The sequence below is a fragment of the Tursiops truncatus genome, chromosome 9, assembly GCF_011762595.2.
Source record: "Tursiops truncatus isolate mTurTru1 chromosome 9, mTurTru1.mat.Y, whole genome shotgun sequence".
NCBI classification, from domain to species: domain Eukaryota; kingdom Metazoa; phylum Chordata; class Mammalia; order Artiodactyla; family Delphinidae; genus Tursiops; species Tursiops truncatus.
In genome coordinates, this window is record NC_047042.1 from 41,346,784 (window position 1) to 41,371,016 (window position 24,233).

The 24,233-nt window shown below is 37.9% G+C and overlaps 1 protein-coding gene and 1 long non-coding RNA gene across 2 annotated transcripts in view; one reads left to right on the plus strand and one right to left on the minus strand.

The window, feature by feature from the left end:
- Positions 1-5,961, plus strand: part of THSD7A (thrombospondin type 1 domain containing 7A) — a 455,780-nt gene extending 449,819 nt beyond the window's left edge. Inside the window, exons 27-28 of the mRNA XM_073809674.1 lie at positions 336-423; positions 1,125-5,961. Coding sequence (XP_073665775.1) covers positions 336-423; positions 1,125-1,209 — 173 coding nt within the window. The 3' untranslated portion in view covers positions 1,210-5,961. The remainder of the gene's footprint in view (positions 1-335; positions 424-1,124) is intronic.
- The window catches only part of LOC141279536 (uncharacterized), a 51,350-nt gene that overhangs the window by 1,352 nt on the left and 25,765 nt on the right, over positions 1-24,233 (minus strand). The window lies entirely within an intron of this gene.

A 24,233-nucleotide genomic window follows, 5' to 3' on the forward strand; every position in this document is an offset into this window, starting at 1 on the left:
AAGAAAATGTTTATATTAGCATTACACATATATTGGGTTTAAAAGAAAATTCAGATAAGAAGCAGCAGAAATGTAGGCCTGCTACCTTGAAATCTGAACTTGAATTCAAACTTCATTGCTTTTCAATTCAATTTTCATTGATAATTTATCTTTAATGAAGGACCATCTAACTAACTATAGCAGCTTTGCATTAATCATTAATTATGCCTAAGCAATAATTCATTTTGAGTTTTGAAAGGACTTGGTCATATGTGACTGGTCATTGGTTGTGGTTAAAGACTGTCATATATATACCAGACTAATGTAAATTAATGACTAATATCCATTCTTCTTAGATGGGAGACTAAAGACCTGGGTTTATGGTGTAGCAGCTGGGGCATTTGTGTTACTCATCTTCATTGTCTCCATGATATATCTAGCTTGGTGAGTGTTTAAATATTTCAAAATCTAAGGGGATCTCTATTTCAGAGCAAACACTTTCAACTGGCCATAACCAAGAACAGCAATCTAATGTCTCAAATAAGTATTCCACATTAGTGTTCATCTGAATTTCTGAATAAGCATGGCTTTAGTCTTAGATAATCTAAAAACTACCAAATGTGATCCATTTAATTTCTGAAGATGAGCCAGAGCTGCCCCAGGTCATCTTCTCAAGTGTGTTCTCCTTCGTTCTATAAGCAAACATTACTTTGTATACTTATGATGAACTGTAGATTTTTATATTGAATTACTACTGAGGAAGATATTATGGTAATACCCAATTCAACTATCTCTTAAAACATTTATTAATTATAAATTGTGTTATTTATAAAAGTTTATGGACAAATATAAATGATTATACTATAACATTATTTTCATTGTTAGTACTAGAGGAATACCATTTAAACAATTCATCTTTTACAGGATAATAAAATATTTGAAGGGTTCTGTTTCAAGTTTATTCAGAGCATAAAACAGAGAAATTAAAAAACCAGAAAATCAAATTTTAAGGTTGAATTTAGGCAGTGTAGGCAATTAAGCAATTTAGGTTTACCAATGTTTCCAGTTTTTTCATTTAAAACAATAAAAATTGCAATTGAATATTTTCTTTCTCCCAATTTTAATGATTTTTTTTTTCTTTACAGCAAAAAGCCAAAGAAACCCCAAAGAAGGCAAAACAACCGACTGAAACCTTTAACCTTAGCCTACGATGGAGATGCAGATATGTAAACCATAACTTATCCTGCAACAACCAGTCTCAGCTTTCTACCTTTGCTGTAGATATCCAGAGGCCACAAAGCTATTCAAACTGTATGGATTAAAATACATTGTAACTTCTTAAAAGATCATCATTAAGAGTGAAAATCACAGTGCCACTGGAGATATCAAGACAGTACCACTTACACAGAAACCATCAGCCTTGAGAATTCTAGGAGATTTAGTTGAATACATGCTGCATTCTGAGAGTTTCATGTGATCTTTCTGAAATCTACCAACTGATAATTCACTTTCATCTCTAAAATACGGTGGTGGGATTGGCCAGTTAGGATGCCTGATGCAAGCCTCTGTCTGCAGTTAACCATAGTAACATTTTCGCATGAAGAGTTTATACCAAGATCTCTACACTACTATAGTCAAACATAACAACATGTATACTCAATTGATGATACACATTATGTCAGATTATGTACTTGTTAATAAGCAATTTTAACGGTGAATAAAGATAAACTCTAAACTGAGCAGAAAACCCACTGAATAAATTCAGCATCCTGGTGATTGATGATAGTTTCATTGACCTGCATTTCAGAGGCAAAGACCCTTTTATAAGACTTAATTCTTGTCTCTCTCCAAACTACAAATGCTGGACAGGTACTAGTACCTTAGAAGAGTCCTCAAGTTCAGTATTTTATAGTGGTTATTGTCTGGAAAACTAATTTGCTTGTGTTAATACAGTATGTTTCTACTTTCTCTAATTTTCAAACTGGTTGCCTGCATCTTTTTTGCTATATGGAAGGCACATTTTTGCACTATATTAGTGCAGCATGATAGGCACTTAACCAGTATTGCCATAGAAACTGCCTCTTTTCATATGGGATGAAGACATCTGTGCTCAGAGTGTCAAGGAGACATTTACAAGTTCTTGTGTCCTAAAGAGAGTAAAGTTCAGTTGGGATGGCGACAGAATGGAATTAGCTATTACATCTGCTGCACACTTCCTCATCACTGCAGCCATTGTGACATCAACAACATGGCGGTAATTTAAGTGTTTTAATCCCGAACTCACTAACCCTCCAAAAGATGGGTCCCTCTAGTTGGTTTTTAATTGTACTTTGAAGGCTGTTTATGACTAGATTTTTATACTTGTTATCTTTGTTAAAAAAAGAAAAGAAAAGAAAAAAAGGAGCTGGTTGTCTTTTTAATTTTGAGCAGATGGAAAAAAATGTGTTTGTGATTTTTGTAACTAAAAGAAATCAAAATTGTGTGTTGATTTTTTCTTTCTCCCTGATTTGTTTTCCTAGTTTCAGATGGAATGTATTTCAAAATCCATTGTTTTGTCTTCCTCACCAGTAAAATTTGAAGCGAGTCTTTTTAATGTATGATATCAAAAACTAGAATTTTTAAAAGAGAAGAATAAATATTTTGTCCAGGGCTTCATTAAATATCTAGACCAAGGGTGGCACACTTTTTCTGTAAAAGGTCAGATGGTAAAGATTTTCAGCCAGGTCTATGTTGCAACTTCTCCATTCTGCCATTGTGAGAACGCAGCCATAGACAATACACAGTACAGTACATAAAAGAATGAGCATGGATGTTTTCCAATAAAACTTCCTTTAAAAGAAGTGAGCAGACCACATTTGTTGTGGTTTGGCTGGTCCCTGGTCTAGAAGCTTTTTCAGTGCTAACTCACTCTCCATTGTGTCATCCTGAGCTTTCATTCATTTACCCTCAGACTGCGATCAGTGTTTAATTTCAGAAATGAAAAACGGTCATTCAACTTATCACTGTATTGGAAGTAGCTATATTTTTCACAGATGTAGCCCTGGGAATGGCACAGTAAAATGATATCTAACTCGGCTGGTTTCTTTCGTATGAAAGGAAAATTCAAAAGGTGCCATTAAAAAGCGATACCATTTTTCAGGCAACATTTATTGTGACAACCTTTGGGAGACGGAAGGACGTTACGTTTTCAGGTCTTTAAAAAATAGCATCACAAGCTATTCTGTCTTAAACATAGCTGTGTTGCTATACAAGTGGTTTGGACTAGAAGGTATCTTACCTTCATACTAGAGTTTGAACTCCCCCTCCTGTTTGCTAGAGTATTTGCAAAGATTACAAAAGACAGATTGGAATGTCGTTGTCCCTCAGATAAACAGATTTCTACATATTTCGATAAGCATTAAATGTGGTAAGCACTAATTCCTTATTCAACATTCACTGTATTAAGCAACATGTAAATCATTTCTAAGCAAACATGATGTCAGGAAAATGAGAATTTTACCTTAAACCAAGGATTTGAACAAGGAAAAGCATAAAAACAATTCCATTTCATCTGTCTTATTAAAGAGGAAGACAAAAATAATATTGTCACCCTAAAACTGTGATTGTCAATATACGTACTCAGGGGTCTTCCAGATAATCCTCAAGTTGATCTCTTTGAATAAAATGAACTCCATTTGTCCAAAATGGTTGAGAAATAGTCCGTTGCAGTTACTTGAAGAGTTTCACTGACAGGCTTATGAAATGCATGCCATACCCAATACCCTTGAAATTGTTGACTAGAATAAAATATTGTTGCTACTAATGCTATACTTACGATCATTTAAAAGTCATTAATTCAGAAAGTAGATCAGTATCATCCTACCTATATTGTTAAAATTAAATGAATAGATCAACATTATAAAATGTCATGAAAATACAAGATGATTTTATTCATAAATTGATTACCTTTTACAGATATGAAGGACGCTAGGTTCAATGTGATCTAACACTAGGGAGCATACTGGAAGTTCCTCATTAGGATAAATAAATACTGGATGACCTCTTGTTAGAAAGGTACAAAGAGGAGAATGTAGATAGCTGACTATTTTGGACAAATGAAGGTTACTATATTCATGTTTATAACATGAAAATGGCCTTATTTTTGTTCCTGGCATGAGTCAATAATGAGTTAAGTACTTTACTGGAATTTCATCAAAACCTTATTCCTCCTGTTTATTTGAAGAATTCAGGAGGGCAATATAGTAGTAACTTGTCTATTGACACTTTTGACTTACCAAAATGGTCTGTGAGCCCACAAAGATTAAGAATTACTGTTCTGTAAGTATGAAGGTTTGCTTGGTTTTAAAAAAAGAAATGAAAAATATTGACACAGTATTATGCTATTTTGTTGGACTGTTTCCATTTAAATGACACAGAAGTGGCATAACTGATCTCTCTTGAAAGAGGGTGGTTTGCTCATTCATCAATATCTAATCTAGGAAATTGACCACAATCCTTATTTCAAAGCCTTTTTGAGGACTCTGGTGTAGCTTAAAGCTAATTTAAAAAGGAGTGCATAAAAGCATGTTTTTAATTATAACAAAGCACAAGTACCTATAACAAGACAAATATTTATTGAATTATCACATGTAAGACACTCTGCTAGGCACTGTAAAATATTAGTAATGGCTTTTGTTTACATCTATATCTAAGACATTCAAAACAAGGAAAAATGCTTAATGAGTGAAAATCACACACACATCACCCTTCACTCCAGATTTAGTGTTCAACACGGTTAGTATTTTTCCTTATGTAATGTCCATGTCTCGGGCCATGCTGGCAGGCTTTGGCTATATGGCTCCTCTCCCCTCAGGCAGGTGGCAGTGGTCATAGTGGCAAGTAACACCTCTCAATTTTTATTTTAACCTCCTCTAACTCCCTGTATATCCTTCTCCTTTATGATGATGTTCAGTGCCTGGTCTCTGTCTACTCTGCTCTCTTATCTACAACTAATCTTGTCTGCTTCCCTCAGAACCACCTTCTGCTAAACATGCCTACATTTTTAATAAGAAAAAAAAGCGGTGAATACCTATATGTCTTTCCTATTGGAGTCAAAGTGTCATTTAGAGTGTGAACAGGTTGATGTAAACAGAATGTACTGGTCAAAGACATGAGTAAAAAAGAAAAGCTGTGGAGGACATGCCAAAAAAAAAACAACAGACGTTTTCTGTAAAAATGTCAATTCCTACCTTAGATTTAGTCCTACCCAGTACTATCCCCCTCCACCAATCTTCCCCTCATGCCTTTGTTCACGTGCTAGTCTACAAGACAGCGAGGGAGGCCTGCACCTTTCAAAACTTACAGAAAGAAGAGCCTATTCTTAGGCTGAATCCAGGTTTGAACAGATTTGCAAGAATCAGGCTTCCCAAATGATCCAGGGTCTCACTAATTGTAAAAATATTACCAAATTCAAATATGTTTCTTGTTCTATTTCCACTCTAAGCTTGAGGGTATTGAAAGGAGAGCAGTCCATGAACAAATCTGTGAGGAATCACGTCAGGCAGTGATCTTTCCTGGGTCTAATTAAGATGTGAGAACTGAAACTTCTGCCTGTCCCTTCTGGTCCTGCCCTCAGGTGGCTGAGAGTGCAGAGCAGGATTTCAGGTGTCTGAAACTGGAGTGTGGGCCCGGCAGACATGACTCTTTATAAAAAGGATGTTTTCCAGTGTGATATAATTCTGTATCTAGCAGGGAAACTGAGAAATGGTTATGTCTACATTATGAAATGAGTAAAACAAATGCTAAATGGATAGAGTTAATTTTGTAGTTTTATGTTTTCGTGCTTCTACCAAGGCAGATCTTAAAATGGCAGTTATATGAAGACATTTAGCTTGTGAGAGTCATGTTTCCAGTGATCAAAAACCTCTAGTCTATTTAAACTATCACTGGGTGTCAGTCTTGTGTTTTGTAGATTTTTTTTTTTAAACAATAGTTTCTAGATTACCTACCTTGAACCCTCAGTGAGCTTTTCCCAACTATTTTTCAGGACTCTATTTATGTTTATTTTTTCAAAGGAAACATTAAGATTTCCTTCCTGACACTTTTTCCTGCCTATTTCTAGTACAAAGATTTGAAGCGATCAGTATCTGTCATTGTAAAATATAACTTTATTAAATTTGCAATGTCTTTCTATAAATTATAATCCCCTAAATATGTTTTTTGGTTAATTTAATTACCTGAGTATTTATTAATATTTTAAGTAAGGAGGCAGCTGTCTAAGAAGTTTTTGTTAATATTACTTTGTAAATTGTGTAATGTAATTTATTTTAAATTATGTACATTTCTTTTTTAACGCACAAAATGTCTATGTACAATTAACTACAGATTTGCAAATAATGTCACTAAGCTTTATTCAGTTAATATAGATGGCATGTGAAGATGTAATATGCTTTTTTACATTTTCATATGGGTTATTTGTAAATAACTATGTTGGTGATAAACATAAACACGGAAATCATTTTCATTCTACTCATGTGTATCTGTGTTTTAATTTGCACCATTTGCTGCTCAAATGTGGGTAAATTTTTTTTTCAGTGGAAAACCAAATCTTTTTACTACTGTACTGCACTTTCCTGGGTCTTTTTTTTTTTCTTTTTTAGCAATTCCAATTGAGAAAGTTTGAGAGATGCAAACCTTTACTTTAAAAGTCTGCAGCGGCCACAGATTAATCATCCTGGACAAAGGAACTCTTGGTTTCCAGTAAATTAAAAAAGACTAAATAGCAGAGGATCATAAGATACTCTAGAATATGGTGCAGCTCTTCTTTCCCCCTCAGTCAGAAGGCGAGCCTCTCCCCGTCCATTTTCCCTATGTCTACCAGTAAAAGACCAATCCTAAAAAACAAGGCAGAAGCTCACACATTAACAAATTAAGATCCCCTTCATTCCCAAAATTAAGATTCACACATTAACAAATTCAGGAAGAGATGCACAAATTAAATTACTTCTAGGGTAGCTTGCAACTAAAACATTTTCTGAAATCGCTGTTTGCTAAAATATAACTAATGAGCAAGGAACCTGTTAAACACAGTGTATGAACCGCTCAAAATATACAGCTAGCCTCAAACGCTTGTTGAAAAACCTGTGATCTGCAGTCTCCTTATTTTCTGTATTGTTCATTACAGCTCAATCTAGATGAAAATTTTTTAAATAACCCACATATTTCTTTATATGTATGTGGACATTCATAGTCAATTACTAACTTCATTTTTTATTTTGCATCTCTAATTTATGTCCTGCAAACACAAATACGAACACAGCTGGTCTACATTTTGCTGGTCTGAGTCCCTAGTGATTCCCTTCATTAAACTCTGAACATACTCCAAAGAAAAGCCAACACACACTACAATTTACAGGTCTTGTCGGTGTCAATTACTCTGAAAACAGTATGTACATACAAAAATGCTTACATGCAGTCAGACTTTCTGATGTTGCAGTCTTTTTTCTTTTTTTTCTTCAGATCACTCCCCCTCCCCCTTTCCACATTCCTCCATAGCATCTCCCTGCCAAGGTAACTCAAGTCAACAATCTGATATGTATCCGGCCATATTTTTCTCCTTGATCATATAATCTGAATATGATGGGGACAGGGGTAGAAAAGGAGAACAGAGAGAGACAAACGGGCTAAATTTGGTAGATACAATAAGAAAACAGCTTCATTTCTTTTCCTATTACTGTTTCAAACACACTAAAATGTCCTTTGTCCTCCCCTTGGCAACCCTATTGCAAATCCCATAGCTCTTTGGTCACAATTTGAGTTATGAAAAACACTCAGTCCAGGCTAAAACAAAACATCAATCCCTCTCATTGTTTTCATTTCCTTGCTGACTAGCAAATTTGAGCAACTTTTATCTTTTCCTGTATGTGTTGTCTATTGGATTTGGTCCTCTATTACATATCATTTTCAAATGGCAATTTTGGTGATAACAAAGTGGTTAATTTTAGGCCATCAATTAAATTTAAATTTTTTGGTAAAGAAAAATTTCTGAATTTTATTTATCCAATCTAGTTTGTCATCCCAGGCAGAGATGCTCTTACAAGGGCCCCTGCCACTTCACTGCCCCCAGCTCTCTGCTATTTCTGAGCATGCTCACCTCCCCTCTCATGCTAACCCTTGAGGCCAATGTCACACGGAGGTGATGAAGTTGGAACCCAATCTTCTATTAAAACCACACACTTTCCTTAGAGCACTGCTCTTACTGTTATCTCTACCTGGAACACTCTTCCCATTGATATAGGCCTGGCAGCTCCCTTACTTCATGCAGGTCTCTGCTCAAATGCCACCTCATCTGAGAAGTTGCCAGGCCTCAGGCATTGACTCCCTCTGTCACTTTTCTATCCTCCTGCTCTTCTTTAGTTTCCTTTATGGCACCTTATATTATGTATCTTTTATGGATGGTGGTTGTGTTTTTACTGCCTCTCACACACACGAGAGGCCAGGTCTTCATCTGTTTTGTTCCTTGCCTGGAATGAAGCCCAACACATAGTAAGAACAATAAATTCTTGTTGGATGAATACATGAACAAAAGAATTAGTGAACTGTGAGGTTTATGGACAAAGAGTAGTTAAGGTTAATTAGGAGATCAATTATAAAGAGACCACTAGGGTTAAGTGACCAACTAATTCATCCACAGCTTAAAGTTGTCAGTACTCCATCATGAATCATTTTATATTCATTTCACTTGCCACAAGTATGTTCACCTAAATTCCTCAGAAAGCACAATGTTGTGACATGGGAAGAATAGTAACAGAGCACTCGAAGAAATAAACTCAGTAATGACTGAGCCTGGCATCATGGAAGAATGACAGCTGAGGACATGCCAGGAAGATGTGGGCCATGGGATTTGAAAAACTGTCTTGAGAATGGAGTCTATAAAAGAGAATTCTGTCATAGCTTTCTCTTAATTTTAATTTCATTGCATGGGAAACTCCAGTGGGAGACATGAGGGAGCAGGGAATACCCGGAAATAAAGGAGGGAGGCTGATTAAGAAAAAGGCAATTGCAACAAAAAGAATAAAATATCGAGGAATAAACCTACCTAAGGAGACAAAAGACCTGTATGCAGAAAATTATAAGACACTGATGAAAGAAATTAAAGATGATACAAATAGATGGAGAGATACACCATGTTCTTGGATTGGAAGAATCAACATTGTGAAAATGACTATACTACCCAAAGCAATCTACAGATTCAATGCAATCCCTATCAAACTACCAATGGCATTTTTCACAGAACTAGAACAAAAATTTTCACAATTTGTATGGAAACACAAAAGACCCCGAAGAGCCAAAGCAATCTTGAGAAAGAAAAACGGAGCTGGTGTGACAAAGCGAGAGAGAGGCATGGACAAATATACACTAACAAACGTAAGGTAGATAGCTAGTGGGAAGCAGCCGCATAGCACAGGGATATCAGCTCGGTGCTTTGTGACCGCCTGGAGGGGTGGGATAGGGAGGGTGGGAGGGAGGGAGACGCAAGAGGGAAGAGATATGGGAACATATGTATATGTATAACTGATTCACTTTGTTATAAAGCAGAAACTAACTCACCATTGTAAAGCAGTTATACCCCAATAAAGATGTTAAAAAAAAATGGAGCTGGAGGAATCAGGCTCCCTGACTTCAGACTATACTACAAAGCTACAGTAATCAAGACAGTATGGTACTGACACAAAAACAGAAATATAGATCAATGGAACAGGACAGAAAGCCCAGAGATAAACCCACACACATATCATCACATTTTCTTTGATAAAGGAGGCAGGAATGTACAGTGGAGAAAAGACAGCCTCTTCAATAAGCGGTGCTGGGAAAACTGGACAGCTACATGTAAAAGAATGAAATTAGAACACTCCCTAACACCATACACAAAAATAAACTCAAAATGGATTAAAGGGGCTTCCCTGGTGGCACAGTGGTTGAGAGTCCGCCTGCCGATGCAGGGGACATGGGTTCGTGCCCCGGTCCGGGAGGATCCCACATGCCACAGAGCGGCTGGGCCCGTGAGCCATGGCCACTGGGCCTGCGCGTCCAGAGCCTGTGCTCTGCAATGGGAGAGCCACAGCAGTGAGAGGACCACGTACCGCAAAAAGAAAAAAAAAAAAAAGATTAAAGACCTAAATGTAAGGCCAGACACTATCAAACTCTTAGAGGAAAACATAGGCAGAATACTCTATGACATGAATCACAGCAAGATCCTTTTTGACCCACCTCCTAGAAAAATGGAAATAAAAACAAAAATAAACAAATGGGACCTAATGAAACTTCAAAGCTTTTGCACAGCAAAGGAAACCATCAACAAGACAAAAAGACAACCCTCAGAGTAGGAGAAAATACTTGCAAATGAAGCAACTGACAGAGTATTAATCTCCAAAATTTACAAGCAGCTCATGCAGCTCAATATCAAAAAAACAAACAACCCAATCCAAAAATGGGCAGAAGACCTAAATAGACATTTCTCCAAAGAAGATATGCAGATTGCTAACAAACACATGAAACAATGCTCAACATCATTAATCATTAGAGAAATGCAAATCAAAACTACAATGAGATATCATCTCACATGGGTCAGAATGGCCATCATCAAAAAATCTACAAACAATAAATGCTGGAGAGGGTGTGGAAAAAAGGGAATCCTCTTGCACTGTTGGCGGGAATGTAAATTGATACAGCCACTATGGAGAACAGTATGGAGGTTTCTTAAAAAACTAAAAATAGAACTACCATGTACCAAAATGTTCACTGCAGCACTATTTACAATAGCCAGGACATGGAAGCAACCTAAGTGTCCATCGACAGATAAATGGATAAAGAAGATGTGGCACATATATACAATGGAATATTACTCAGCCACAAAAAGAAACGCAATTGAGTTATTTGTAGTGAGGTGGATGGACCTAGAGTCTGTCATACAGAGTGAAGTAAGTCAGAAAGAGAAAAACAAATACCGTATGCTAACACATATATGTGGAATCTAAACCAAAAAAAATGGTCATGAAGAACCTAGGGGCAAGACGGGAATAAAGATGCAGACCTACTAGAGAATGGACTTGAGGACATGGCGAGGGGGAAGGGTAAGCTGGGACAAAGTGAGAGAGTGGCATGGACATATATACACTACCAAACGTAAAATAGATAGCTAGTGGGAAGCAGCCGCATAGCACAGGGGGATCAGCTCAGTGCTTTGTGACCACCTAGAGGGGTGGGACAGGGAGGGCGGGAGGGAGGAGATGCAAGAGGGAAGAGATATGGGGATATATGTATATGTATAGCTGATTCACTTTGTTATAAAGCAGAAACTAACACACCACTGTAAAGCAATTATACTCCAACAAAGATGTTAAAAAAAAAAAAGGGCAATTGCAAATTTCTTAAAAAAACCCTTGTTCCAAGATATAAAAGCAGCCTGACTATCCTGTTAAGTCTTAAACCATATTAATTTACTTTATGGTATCAATAATAGTCAAGTGCTATAATATTTGCTTGCTTTAAAGCAAAAATAAAACAGAAAGCACAGAATAAAATTACAATTCAAAGTGTTTCCCCAATTCCCTATTATTCATTTTGGAACAATAGAGGGGGACATTCAGCAATCATGTTAAATACATTAATGGACCATTTAAAAACCATTCCTTCTAGAATACCATGCCTGATTTCCTGGAAGAGTGAAAAGAATTTCAAAATCAGAGTCAGTCGGTGAGTCTAGAAAGTAGTAATGGAGGAGAGAGTGAACATCTTAAGGGGAGTCAGAGGCCTGTGTCCTCGTCTTTCTTAGTGATGAAAACCCTGTCAAACCACATCCCCAGTGACCCTCCAGCTGCTAGTCTGACAGCTGATGTATAACTGCACCCTTTCACAATTTATCTTTATAAAAGTTTCCCTCATTTATAGTATTCATCTAGGGTGTGTGTGTGTGTGTGTGTGTGTGTGTGTGTGTTTATCACTTTTTACTATCTTTTCCCAAGGGCTACAAGTCTTCTGATGATACTACCTTGCTATTTATGGGAAAAATAATTTATAAAAATAAATCAAGAAGCAAGTATCCTAACTGTAGAAGGAGTCATAATGGACAGGATTTTGATCTGATATTTAAAAGATCTTTAAAAATTACAAGAAAATTAATTTTTGTATGCTCATGCTCATTTTAATGTCTATAAGTAAGAATCCACAGCTAAATCAAATTAAAATGTCTCCAATAATGAAGCAGCAAATGATGGACTGAAGCCATGTCTAGTAGTAATCATGGTATAATGCATGTTCCAAGATTATGGCAACATTTGTTCAGCAATAAAAACTAAAGATGGGACTTCCCTGGTGGTGCAGTGGTTAGGAATCTGCCTGCTAATGCAGGGGACACGCGTTTGAGCCCTGGTCTGGGAAGATCCCACGTGCCGCGGAGCAACTGAGACCCTGTGCCACAACTACTGAGCCTGCGCTCTAGAGCCCGCAAGCCACAACTGCTAAAGCCCGTGCGCCTAGAGCCTGTGCTCAGCAACAGGAGAAGCCACCGCAATGAGAAGCCCACAAGGAAGAGCAGCCCCACTCACTGCAACTAGAGAAAGCCCGCAAGCAGCAACGAAGACCCAACGCAGCCAAAAATAAATAAATTTAAAAAAAAAAAAACAACTAAAGAGGACTTTGATACAATTCTCTTCAGAATAGGCATCCTATTGGCTTTCAAAAATTAACAATTCCTAGCCAAAAATATTTAAACCAAGGCAGATGTAGCAGTAAATTGGTACATATGTTACTTAGACTACAACACCATGCATAGACACAGTCCATAACTTTTAAGAGCAGTACCTTCCACTGGCAGTTATCAGATCCTGCATATTATACAAAGTTTGTTTTTTTAAAAAAAAGAAAAAACTAAGGGGGGACCAGAAACCTTGATTGAAAGTTCCATTTTACTTTCTGGTAGGATATAAGAACAGGGTCAGAAGAACAGAGAAGAACATGCAAGTGACTTTTAAACTTATGAAATAAGATTCTCATGAACATTCATAGTTGAAGAAGCGCCAGTTAAAACAATGACCCTATAGATGAAGAAAATAAAGTTTGACAGTATATGATCTTATGAAGTATAAGGCAAAGAGAAGATTTTTGTTTATACTAGTGGGAAAAATATTAATTCAAGTCAACAAAGGGCAATGGAACACTGTTTTTTAATTAAAAATAAACATATCCTTTGACCTACCAATTCCATTTCCAGGAACTGATCCTAAAGTCTAGAGAGAGACATGATAAATAGATAGAGTAAGAGGGAAAGATAGATAATAGATAACATGTGTGGTATGGGTGTGTACACACACACACACACACACACACACACACACACCTCGGTACACGCTCATGCATCTGTTGACAAAGATGATAGGTATGTAGATAGGTAATTGATATAAAGCCTGTGAACAATGGTATAGTATAGACATTATCACATTTGTTAATTACAAACATATGGCTGCAACATAAATGGCTATCGATAATGGAAAGTTTAATAAATAATGGTGCATCTGTAACACAGAATACTATCCAAGATCCTATCTATAAGATCCTCTTATTTCTGTCTTTAACTTTTCAGAACTGGGGACTGGCAAAAATTAGTGAAAAATCAGAGCACACACATATTCACAAACTGCTTCTTAATTAGGCTCTAAAAATGGCCTTCAAGCCATTTATTTTCAGTCTTACAAACAACTGATTGGAAACTGAGAGTCCAGATTTTGGGTACAAAATGAAACTCAGAAATATTTCCTGCTGATCATGTACTTATAAAGCCAAATTAGAAAATGATTACAGTTGATTACAGTTCAATATAAATAAAAGGGAAAATAATGCTAAATATTTGTCATTTGGAATAGATCTTTTTTTTAAGTTCCTATCTTCTGAAATAACTACTAAAAAAAAAAAAAAACTTTTAAAAACCCCTCTGGCTCGTTGCTGCTAATGTGAGACTGAAATTTGGAAGTGCCAAAGAAACAACAAAAAAGAATTATCTTGCCTTTTAGTAATTGCCTGGAGTTAAATTTAATGAACTGAGAAGGAAGGTTTCTGCAACATTAGGGAGAGCAGCTGGAGAAAGAAGCCCGTCTGTAGTGGTCCGTGCTTACCAGCTAATGAGCAAGACGTTTGCAGCTCATCTGGACTTAGAAAAACACAAAACACCAACTTGGAAGCACAGAGAACTGCTAATTGTCTTTCTGATTAGATATCCAGCCTTGATTTTCAAAGCTAATAAAGTAGGTAGGGAAAAAAAAATCTCCAAACATATGCATTAGAGGCCTCTGGGCGACAAAAATGGAACAAATGTTTCTCCAATTGGATTATCACTATATATCTTCTGAAACACTCTATTAGAACTTGGCTAAGAAGACCAAGAACAAGAAGCACATAAGAAACTTCTATTTTCCATCCAGAGGTAAAAATACTGGGAATTTAACATAAATGGTCAATCCAAAGGTGGGTGTAATGAGAACGCTAGATGCCATGTGAAAACATTCAGTTCTAAGGTTCCCCGATTGCTTCACTAATATGGTGAAGCACTATGAGTCTGAGAAGACCACTTGGTTAGTGAGGTGTCTGAAACCATCCCTCAAGCAGATTGAGAAGTGGTACTTGCTGAACACAGGCAATGGCATATGGTGTGTATCTCTCTATCCATTCATTGAGTAATAGTTGTTAAGCTACTATATGCCAGGCACCATTCTAGGCTGTGAATGGTGGGAAGTGAGAAAGAAAAAACCCAGAACTTGCCCTTACTGATCATACATTTTAATGAGGGGAAAGACAATAAAGAAATAAGGAAAACAACATTGTAAATCAACTATACTCCAATAAAAATTTTTTTTAAAAAAGGAAGGAAATATAATATGCTTGTTGGTGAAAGTTGCCGTGGAGAAAATAAAGTAGGATATGGTGATAGGGAATGCTAGAGCATTGAAGGGGAGTCCCCCACCATAAGGGTAATAATTTGTATTCCTGTACCCAATTCCACTGGGCAGGGTGGGAGAGAGAGGTGAGGTTTCACCACACCACCAACAAGCAATTCTCCGGATACCAGCTGGGTGTCCAAGAATTCTACTCAATTTGGACACTCTCTTCCTGGAGAGAGCATCAGGTTCCACAGGTTAAGGGTTCAGTCCTACAAGACTGCCCTCCCCACAACTTCAGATGCCAGTTGCAAGTCCAGGCTGTCACCAGACTGGCTATAAATCAGGGGTTCCCATGACCGCCTCCTCAGGTTCAATTTGCTAGAGCACCTCAAAGAACTCAGAGAAACATTTACTTACTAGATTTCCGATTTATTATAAAAGGATGGAACTCAAGAACAGTCAGATGGAAGAGATGCATAGGGCAAGGTATGGGGAAAGGACATGGAGCTGAGGCAGGAGATAGATGGGCCCCAGGCTGAGTAGCTGGAGTCTGTCCCCTGTGGGCAGACACTCTAAGATAAGATAATAGCAGGAGGAGCTGGAGCCCTGCCCAGATAAAAGATAGAGAGACCACGTGTTTCTCATTCTTGAGGTCAAGGAGACCTTCCCAACTACACATGCTAAGAAAGGCTCCTCGGGAACCAAAAAGGGAGGAGGCACCACCCCATAATAGGTGGCGTCAACCTTCCCATAGGTCTCTGTGCTACAATCCATCTTGGCTAAGAGACTCTCGTGCACACAGGGGAGGACCCTGAGTTATACCAAATATGGACTCAGAGCCAAGCAAAGCAAGATGATTGGCCAAAGGAAACCCGGGAGAAGTGCCCCATATAAGTGAGCACAACTCTCTCTCGGAGCCTGCCCATGTGTGCCTATTCACACGTACCTTTTTCCTCGTAATAAACACTTCACTTGTATAACTACTTTCCATCTCTTTGTTGAAATTTATTTCTACAAAGCGGACAAGCCAGAGCCTTGTCACTGGCCCTCGTGGTCTAGTGGCTAGGATTTAGCACTCTCACTGCCGCGGCCTGCCGTCAATCTCTAGCTGGGGACTGAGATCCCGCTTCAAGCCGCTGCAGGCTGAGGCCACCCAAGATCAGAGCTTTCGTACCCTCACCAGGCTCATCACTCCCAGCACCTCCACACGTTCACCAACTTGGAAGCTCTCTGAACCCATTCTTTTGGGTTTTCAGGGAAGCTTCATTACATAGGCCTGACTGATTAAACCACTGACGGTTGGTGAATGAACTCCATCTCCAGCCCCTCTCCCCTCCCTGGAGGTCTGAGGGTGGGACTGAAAGTTCCAACACTCTAATCCCATGGTCCGTCCTCCTGGCAAACAGCCCCCAACCTTGGGTGAGTTCCTGAAGTCACCTCATTAACATAACACAAGACAACTTTATTGCTCTCATCACTTGGGAAATTCCAAGGGTTTTAAAACTATGAGCCAGAAAACATGGAGCAAGACCAAATACACATGAGAAATATATATTTCTCTGAATATCTGAGTGACCAAACAGGTATATTTCTTATGAATCACTGTCAACCCCCTGGGTCTTTGAACATGGATCCCTTACAGCAAACGATCATAAAAAACAAGATACCAGTACAGTCTTAGAATCTCATTCAGTCATTAGTAACTGTCCAGTCCACCATCATATTGTACGAAAATACCTCCCAGGGGGAGGCCACTCAGATTTTCAGGCTTCTATTTCATCTTGTCAGGTTCCAAAAGCAAGAGTGGTCTCAGCAATATATGTCTTCACTCTTTCAGGCATCTAGTATAAATGAGCTAAGAAACAGTATCATCTCTGGTTCTGAACTTCTTATGAGGTGTTAATGTAATACTGAGTTTCTCTCATTACATAACCCATTTATTCACTCCTTTACCCAGAGCTGCTATTTTAACTTCTCTCTGTTTGTACTCAAACTTTCCCACCTTTGGAAGGAATGTTAGGTTTGGCCATCGTGCGGGTCTAGAATGCAGGCAGCAATACTAGTCTAGCAAGTGCCTCCCCTCCGTCTACTTCTCTTCACACAGAGTAAGGTTACAAAGGTACAGAACTAGCGGGATATCTTTACCACCAGGCAATACAGCTGCCTTCACCGTTAATCCCAATTTTGCCAGATGGGTGAAGACACATCCTACCCCATCAGGCCCTTAGGAATTCTATCTGACATAAAGGTTAAAAATATTGTTTCTTGCTTTGGAACTATCCCTGCTTCCAGCCCTTGTAGTTGCAGCCCTGGTCCTATGACCACTGCATCATGTACGAAAAAAAACATGTTGAAGTGATGTGGGGAAGAAATTATACCATCACCTTCTCCATCCCCTCTTTGCCAGATCCACCAAAAAATCAGAAAAATATCCAGTGGGGACACTCCTCTAGCCCCACTCATGCTCACATGGAGTATGAACACACACTCATGAAGGTGTGTAAACCAGCCCTTCACGCTTTTATCTCCCCTTGCTTTAGACGACCAATGTTTTAACTGCCCAGTCCAATGCTGTCAGACTAGTAATCTGAGGAGGATATGTCTCTGCCTACTGTTGGACATCATCAGTTATAAAGCAAGTTCCTCTGTCTGAAGAAATGATGCTCAGCATTTAAACTGGTGCAGTATTTTCTGTTCCAGTTCTTTTACGGCATTCAGAGTATTTCCAGCAGTCTAGAGTCAGTGTCTATTCCTGTCAGGACCCATTTGTAGTCCCCCCATCCCCCAGGGCTACCAACAGCAGCCTCAGCTTGTCTTGCTGAGCTCTGTTCGGGACCTTCCCACCAGAGGATCTGCCACAGGGCCATCTTCAGTCTCTGTTTTGTTGGCAGACAGAACAGCTCTTACTGACATTTTGTGCCTCAGAGGGTACCAGAGGAATATGTCTAGATTTAGCTCATCTCTGCATTGTTGCAGTGCCTCCACATCCACTCATTTCATGGACCCGATGGTATCTCACAGAAGCACACAAGGGTATCTGCTTGATTTCAGTCACCTTCCACACGTGGAAGGGAGTTCTTCTGATGGGCATTGACACGTCTTACTTTAATGCCTCCTTCAAATTCCCACAGTGATATCCACAGGACCATGCCCCATACGGGCATCCCTTTAATAGGCCTGGTTTCTACTGCCTTTCTACCTGACCATATGGCCAGGCCATTGCCACTTTGGCAGCCACGCAAACAGTGGATTGGAGACTAGATGGAAGACTACTGCCTCAGTCTAGGAAAGATAAAATGAGAGCTGAAGGAAGGAAGGAAGAGTAGATGTGAGAAGAAGATTTCTTCAAGAAATGTTAATGAAGTTGAATTGATGGAAAGTAACTTCCAGGTGCTACCTTAATTGCTATTTACTAAAACTGATAATGGCAGAATAAAATTTGGATTCAGGAGCAACTGTTGAGTTTCAGATGACTCCAAGACATCCAAATAGAAATACTCAGGGAGATTTATACAATAGAGTTAAAACTGCAAAACTGTGGGTTCAAATTTGTAAGTCATTAGGTCTTAGCTGGATAAGATCACCCAGAGTGCTGTGCAAAGGGCCAACCCTAAGAAACACTAATATTTAATGGGTAAAAAAATGAAGATGCATTTACGAAGGATAGTGTTCATATGAAAACGAGAGAGAACAAGACGAAAGTGATATCAACAGCCAAGAAGAAAAAAGCTTGTCAAAATATTGCAGAGAAGGCAAAGTGAGATGAAGATTTGGATCTACTGCATTTGGCAATTTGGTTATTGCTGACCTTTGTAAGAGCAGGGTCAGAGGAGTGTTGGGTGCAGCAGTTGGTGGAAGGGCAAGTTAAAGTTGAGGTCAGAAGAAAAGTCATTTTATAGATTGTGCTATTGAGGTAATTGGCCAATAGCACAAATAGGACATTTCCCTAAATAAAGGAAATACAAGATAGAACAATAAAAAGACAGGAGATACAGAAGGTAGAAGGAGACAGTTGCTATTTGCTACTATAATGTCTGTTTCAAGTTTACTACATGAATGAAACTAAGAGTTTAGCATGCATTATTATTTCATTTGAATAAAGGCTCGATGAGGTAGCCTTCTTCATCTTTAAAATGGCAATACTGAGACTCAGGCAACGAAGCAGGCACATGGACCCAGCCAGGACCCATCCTCTTAACCACTGGACCATGAAAATGTCAAACAAATGTGAGATTCTCTTCTGGAACTACAGACAAGAACTATAATTCTTTTCACCATACTGCTAATCTTTAAGCCTTTAAAGAAAGCTCTCATGTCATTTTACAACTCCTTTTCAAGCAAAACATTGCCAATTCTATCACCATGCTTCAGATAACATTCGCTTCTCTTTAAACTTGCCTTTTATATAAAAGGATTTGAGGTTCACAGACTTCCTGCCACCCGTCATTCCACTGCAGACATTCTCCAGCATATCATTCTTCTTCAGATAAAATGCCCACAACTGTAACAACATGCCAGATGAGGTCAAACCACCGTTGTTCTGACAGCAAGCAATAATATGAACATGCTAAGATTATAGTCACATTTTTCTGTTCATAGTGTCCTTTAAAATAACATTTCTGAACTGTCATATTCCCATAAAGGAGAGCTGTGAATTCTTCCCAATACTGCACTTACAGTGACATTCAATCATTTACATTTATATATTACATAATTTTAGTTTCATTTCATGGTCCCTGACTTCTGAGAAATTTTGAAGACTTGTCTATAAGCCAATCTATTACGATCTCCCATCTTTGCGCTATTTGTGGGTTTAGTAAGCACATTTATGTCTTCACCCAACACATTCATAATATTATACATGACGAGTAGGAAACAGACCCTAACTACTCCCCACAGACTCTCATTCATTCATTCAGTCAATAAATATTTATCAAGAAAGGGCTTCTAGGGTGCTGTTAATGTTTTATTTCATTACCTTGGTAGTGATTAAATTTGTGGGCTCATGTTAAGATAACTTGTTGAAACAAAAAACAGACAACCCAACTGAAAAATGGACACAAGACTTTAATAGACATTTCTCCAAAGAAGAAATATAGATGGCCAGCAGGCATATGAAAAAATGCTCAACATCGCTAATTATCAGAGAAATGCAAATCAAAACTACAATGAGCTACCTCCTCACACTGGTCAGAATGGCCATCACTAAAAAGTCGACAAATAACAAATGCTGGAGAGGGTGTGGAGAAAAGGGAACCCTCCTACACTGTTGGTGGGAACGTAAATTGGTGCAACCACTATGGAAAACAGTGTGGAGTTTCCTCAGAAAACTAAAAATAGAATTACCATATGGTCCAGCAATCCCAGTCCTGGGTATATATCCAGACAAAGCTGTAATTCAAAAAGATACCTGCACCCCTATATTCACAGCAGCACTAAACTCAATAGCTAAGACATGGAAACAACCAAACTGTCTATAGACAGATGAATGGACAAAGAAGATGTGGTACATATATACAATGGAATACTACTCAGCCATCAAAAAGAATGAAATAATGCCATTTGCAGCAACATGGTTGGACCTAGAAATTATCACACTAGGTGAAGTAAGTCAGACACAGAAAGACAAATACCATATGATATCACTTATATGTGGAATCTGAAATATGGCACAAATGAACCTATCTACAAAACAGAAAGAGACTCACAGACATAGAGAACAGACTTGTGGTTGCCAAGGGGGAGGGGGTGTGGGGGAGGAAAGGACTAGGAGTTTGGGATTAGCAGATGTAAACTATTATGTATAGGATGGCTAAACAACAAGGCCCTACTGTATAGCACAGGGAACTATATTCAATATCCTGTGATAAACTATAATGGAAAAGAATATAAAAAAAGGATGTCTATATGTGTATAACTGAGTCACTCTGCTGTACGGCAGAGATTAGCATAACACTGTAAATCAACTATATCTCAATAAAATAAAACAATAAATTTTTAAAGAAAGATAACTTGTTGAATGACTCAAAGAAATGGAAAGATATCCCATGCTCTTGGATTGGAAGAATTAATATTGTTAAATTGGTCATACTACCCAAAGCAATCTACAGATTTATTGTGATCCCTATCAAATTACCCATGACATTTTTCACAGAACTAGAACAAATAATCCTAAAATTCACGTGGAACCATAAAAGACCCAGAATTGCCAAAGCAATTCTGAAGAAAAAGAACAAGGCAGGAAGCATAATCCTCCCAGACTTCAGACAATACTACAAAGCTACAGTAATCAAAACAGCGTGGTATTGGCACAAAAACAGACACATGGATCAATGGAACAGAATAGAGAGCCCAGAAATGAACCCACACACCTACAGTCAATTAATCTTCCGCAAAGGAGGCAAGAATATACAATGGGAAAAAAACAGTTTCTTTAGCAAATGGCGTTGGGAAAGTTGGACCACATGTAAATCAATGAAGTTAGAGCACAGTCTCTCACCACACACAAAAATAAACTCAAAATGGCTTAAATACTTAAATATAAGACACGACACCATAAAACTCCTACAAGAGATCATAGGGAAAACATTCTCTGACATAAATGGTACCCAAGTTTTCTTCAGTTTTCCAAGGCAACAGACATAAAAACAAAACAAAACAAAAAATGGGACCTAATCAAACTTACCAGATTTTGCACAGCAAAGGAAATGATAAACAAAATGAAAAGACAACCTAAAGAATGGGATAATATATTTGCAAACAATACAACTGACAAGGGCTTAATTTCCAAAATATATAAGCAGCTCACACAACTCAACAACAAAAAAACCAAACATCCCAATTGAAATATGGGCAGAAGGGACTTCCCTGGTGGCGCAGTGGTTGAGAGTCCACCTGCCAATGCAGGGGACACAGGTTCATGCCCTGGTCCAGGAAGATCCCACATGCCGTGAAGCGGCTAGGCTCGTGAGCCATGGCCGCTGAGCCTGCACGTCCGGAGCCTGTGCTCCGCAATGGGGGAGGCCACAACAGTGAGAGGCCCGCGTACTGCAAAAAAAAAAAAAAAAAAAATGGGCAGAAGACCTTAACAGACATTTCTCCAAAGAAGAAATATAGATGGCCAGTAGGCACATGAAAAGATGCTCAACATTCCTAATTATTAGTGAAATGCAAATCAAAACTATAAAAAGGTACTACCTCGCACCAGTCAGAATGACCATCATTAAAAAGTCTACAAGTAACAGATGCTGCAAAAGGGTGTGGAGTAAAAGGAACCCTCCTACACTGTTGGTGGGAATGTAAGTTGGTGCAGCTACAGTGGAAAACAGTATGGCGGTTCCTAAGAAAACTAAAAATAGAATTACCATATGATCCAGCAATCCCAGTCCTGGGCATATATCCAGACAAAGCCGTAATTCAAAAAGATACATGCACCCCTATGTTCATAGCAGCACTATTGACAATAGCCAACACATGGAAACAATCTAAATGTCCACTGGCAGATGAATGGATACAGAAGATGCAGTACATATATACAATGAAATACTATCCAGCTAAAAAAAGAATGAAATAGTGCTATTTGCAGCAACATGGATCCAACTAGAGATTATTATACTAAGTGAAGTTAATTCAGAAAGAGAAAGACAAATATCATATGATATCACTTATATGTGGAATCTAAAATATGACAGAAACTAACCTATCTACAAAACAGAAACTGACTCACGGACATAGAGAACAGATTTGTGGTTGCCAAGGTGGAGAGAGTTGTGGGAGAGATGGAGGGGGAGGCTGGGGTTAGCATACGTAAGCTATTATATATAGAATGGATAAACAATAAGGTCTTACTGTATAGCTCAGAGAACTATATTCAATATCCTATGATAAACCATAATGGAAAAGAATATAAAAAAAGAATGTGTATATATGTATAACTGAATCACTTTGCTATACAGCAGAAATTAACACAACATTGTAAATCAACTATTCTTCAATTAAAAATGAATTAAAATTTTAATTTAATTAATTAGTTAAATTTTTAAAAATTGAAAAAAGATAACTTTTTGGACTCAATACTTACAGTTTGTGCAACAAAACAGAGTCCAGAAATAAATCCATTCAGTTTATAATAAAAGATGCTAATTCAAATGCATGAGGAAAAGATTAATTATTTAATAAATAGTAGTATACAGACAATTGGGTAACCCTCTGGGGAAAAAAAAAAATCCTGAATAACTTTAAGGTTACTTTGACAGTTTTCTTTTAGAGTTTATTCTTCCTTTAATAGTCTGTGATATCTCATCTTTGAATGGCAGTTTTCACCTTTAATTATTGCAACTTTGCCATTTAGTTTTGCATTTCCTGATTTGGAAAGTACTTCAATTATATCATAATTTGCTTATTTTTATTTCCCTTATTGATTAATTTGTAAGCCAACACTCTCTCATACTTAAAAGTTTCCTAACAAAGATATGTTATACTTCAACAAATTAATTCCTAGGAAAAACATTAATTAAAAAATCTGACTTGGCAACCACATAGGATACATTTCTTTACCCATTCATTCATTAACAGATATTTACTTGTATATCTAATATATGTCAGGCTATATGTGATATTCTACAGACATCAGTGATGAAAATATCATAATCCTTCTTCTTAGTGGGCCCATGATTCACTGATTCACATTTCAAGGAAAGAGTACTTTAGACAAAAGAAATGGATCACTGCCAAAATGTTGATGTAAAAAATAAAGGAAATTGCTGAAATTTTCATTCCTTGTAAAGGACACAGGGATTATCAAAATAATTTCTTAAACTTGCAATTTTTTTCCAGTTCAAGCAAATTAGTAGGGAAAGTAATAAACTAAAACAGCATGATTAAATTAACTTAGGTCAATTAAAATTGATATTTGCTCAAAGTGAAGAAAATACCAAGACCTTTTCCATGTACCAATCATGTTTCCTATTATCATGACCTGAAAAAATAATGGCAGTTCTCTTCTTCTGATCGTTGCCTGAGGACCCTTACCACTCCTATCCTTTAGTTAGGAATACTCCAAAGGATGCCCACATGTCCAAGCCACCAGTTCAACAGCAAGTGGAATAAAGAAATAATAATTCCACCCCTCACCTCATTCTAGACTCTCAAAGACAGTCTACAAAGGAGGAGAACACCCAGTTTTAAAAATTTGGTCACTTCATGGATTTGTGGGGTTACTTCAGAGCCTCTGCTAGGTTTTCTTTATCTGGGAAACAGCCCTTAAAAGGCCTATGGCGATCGACAGGAAGACACTGGAACTCACCATAGGGGATACCCCACATCCAAAGACAAAGGAGAAGCTCA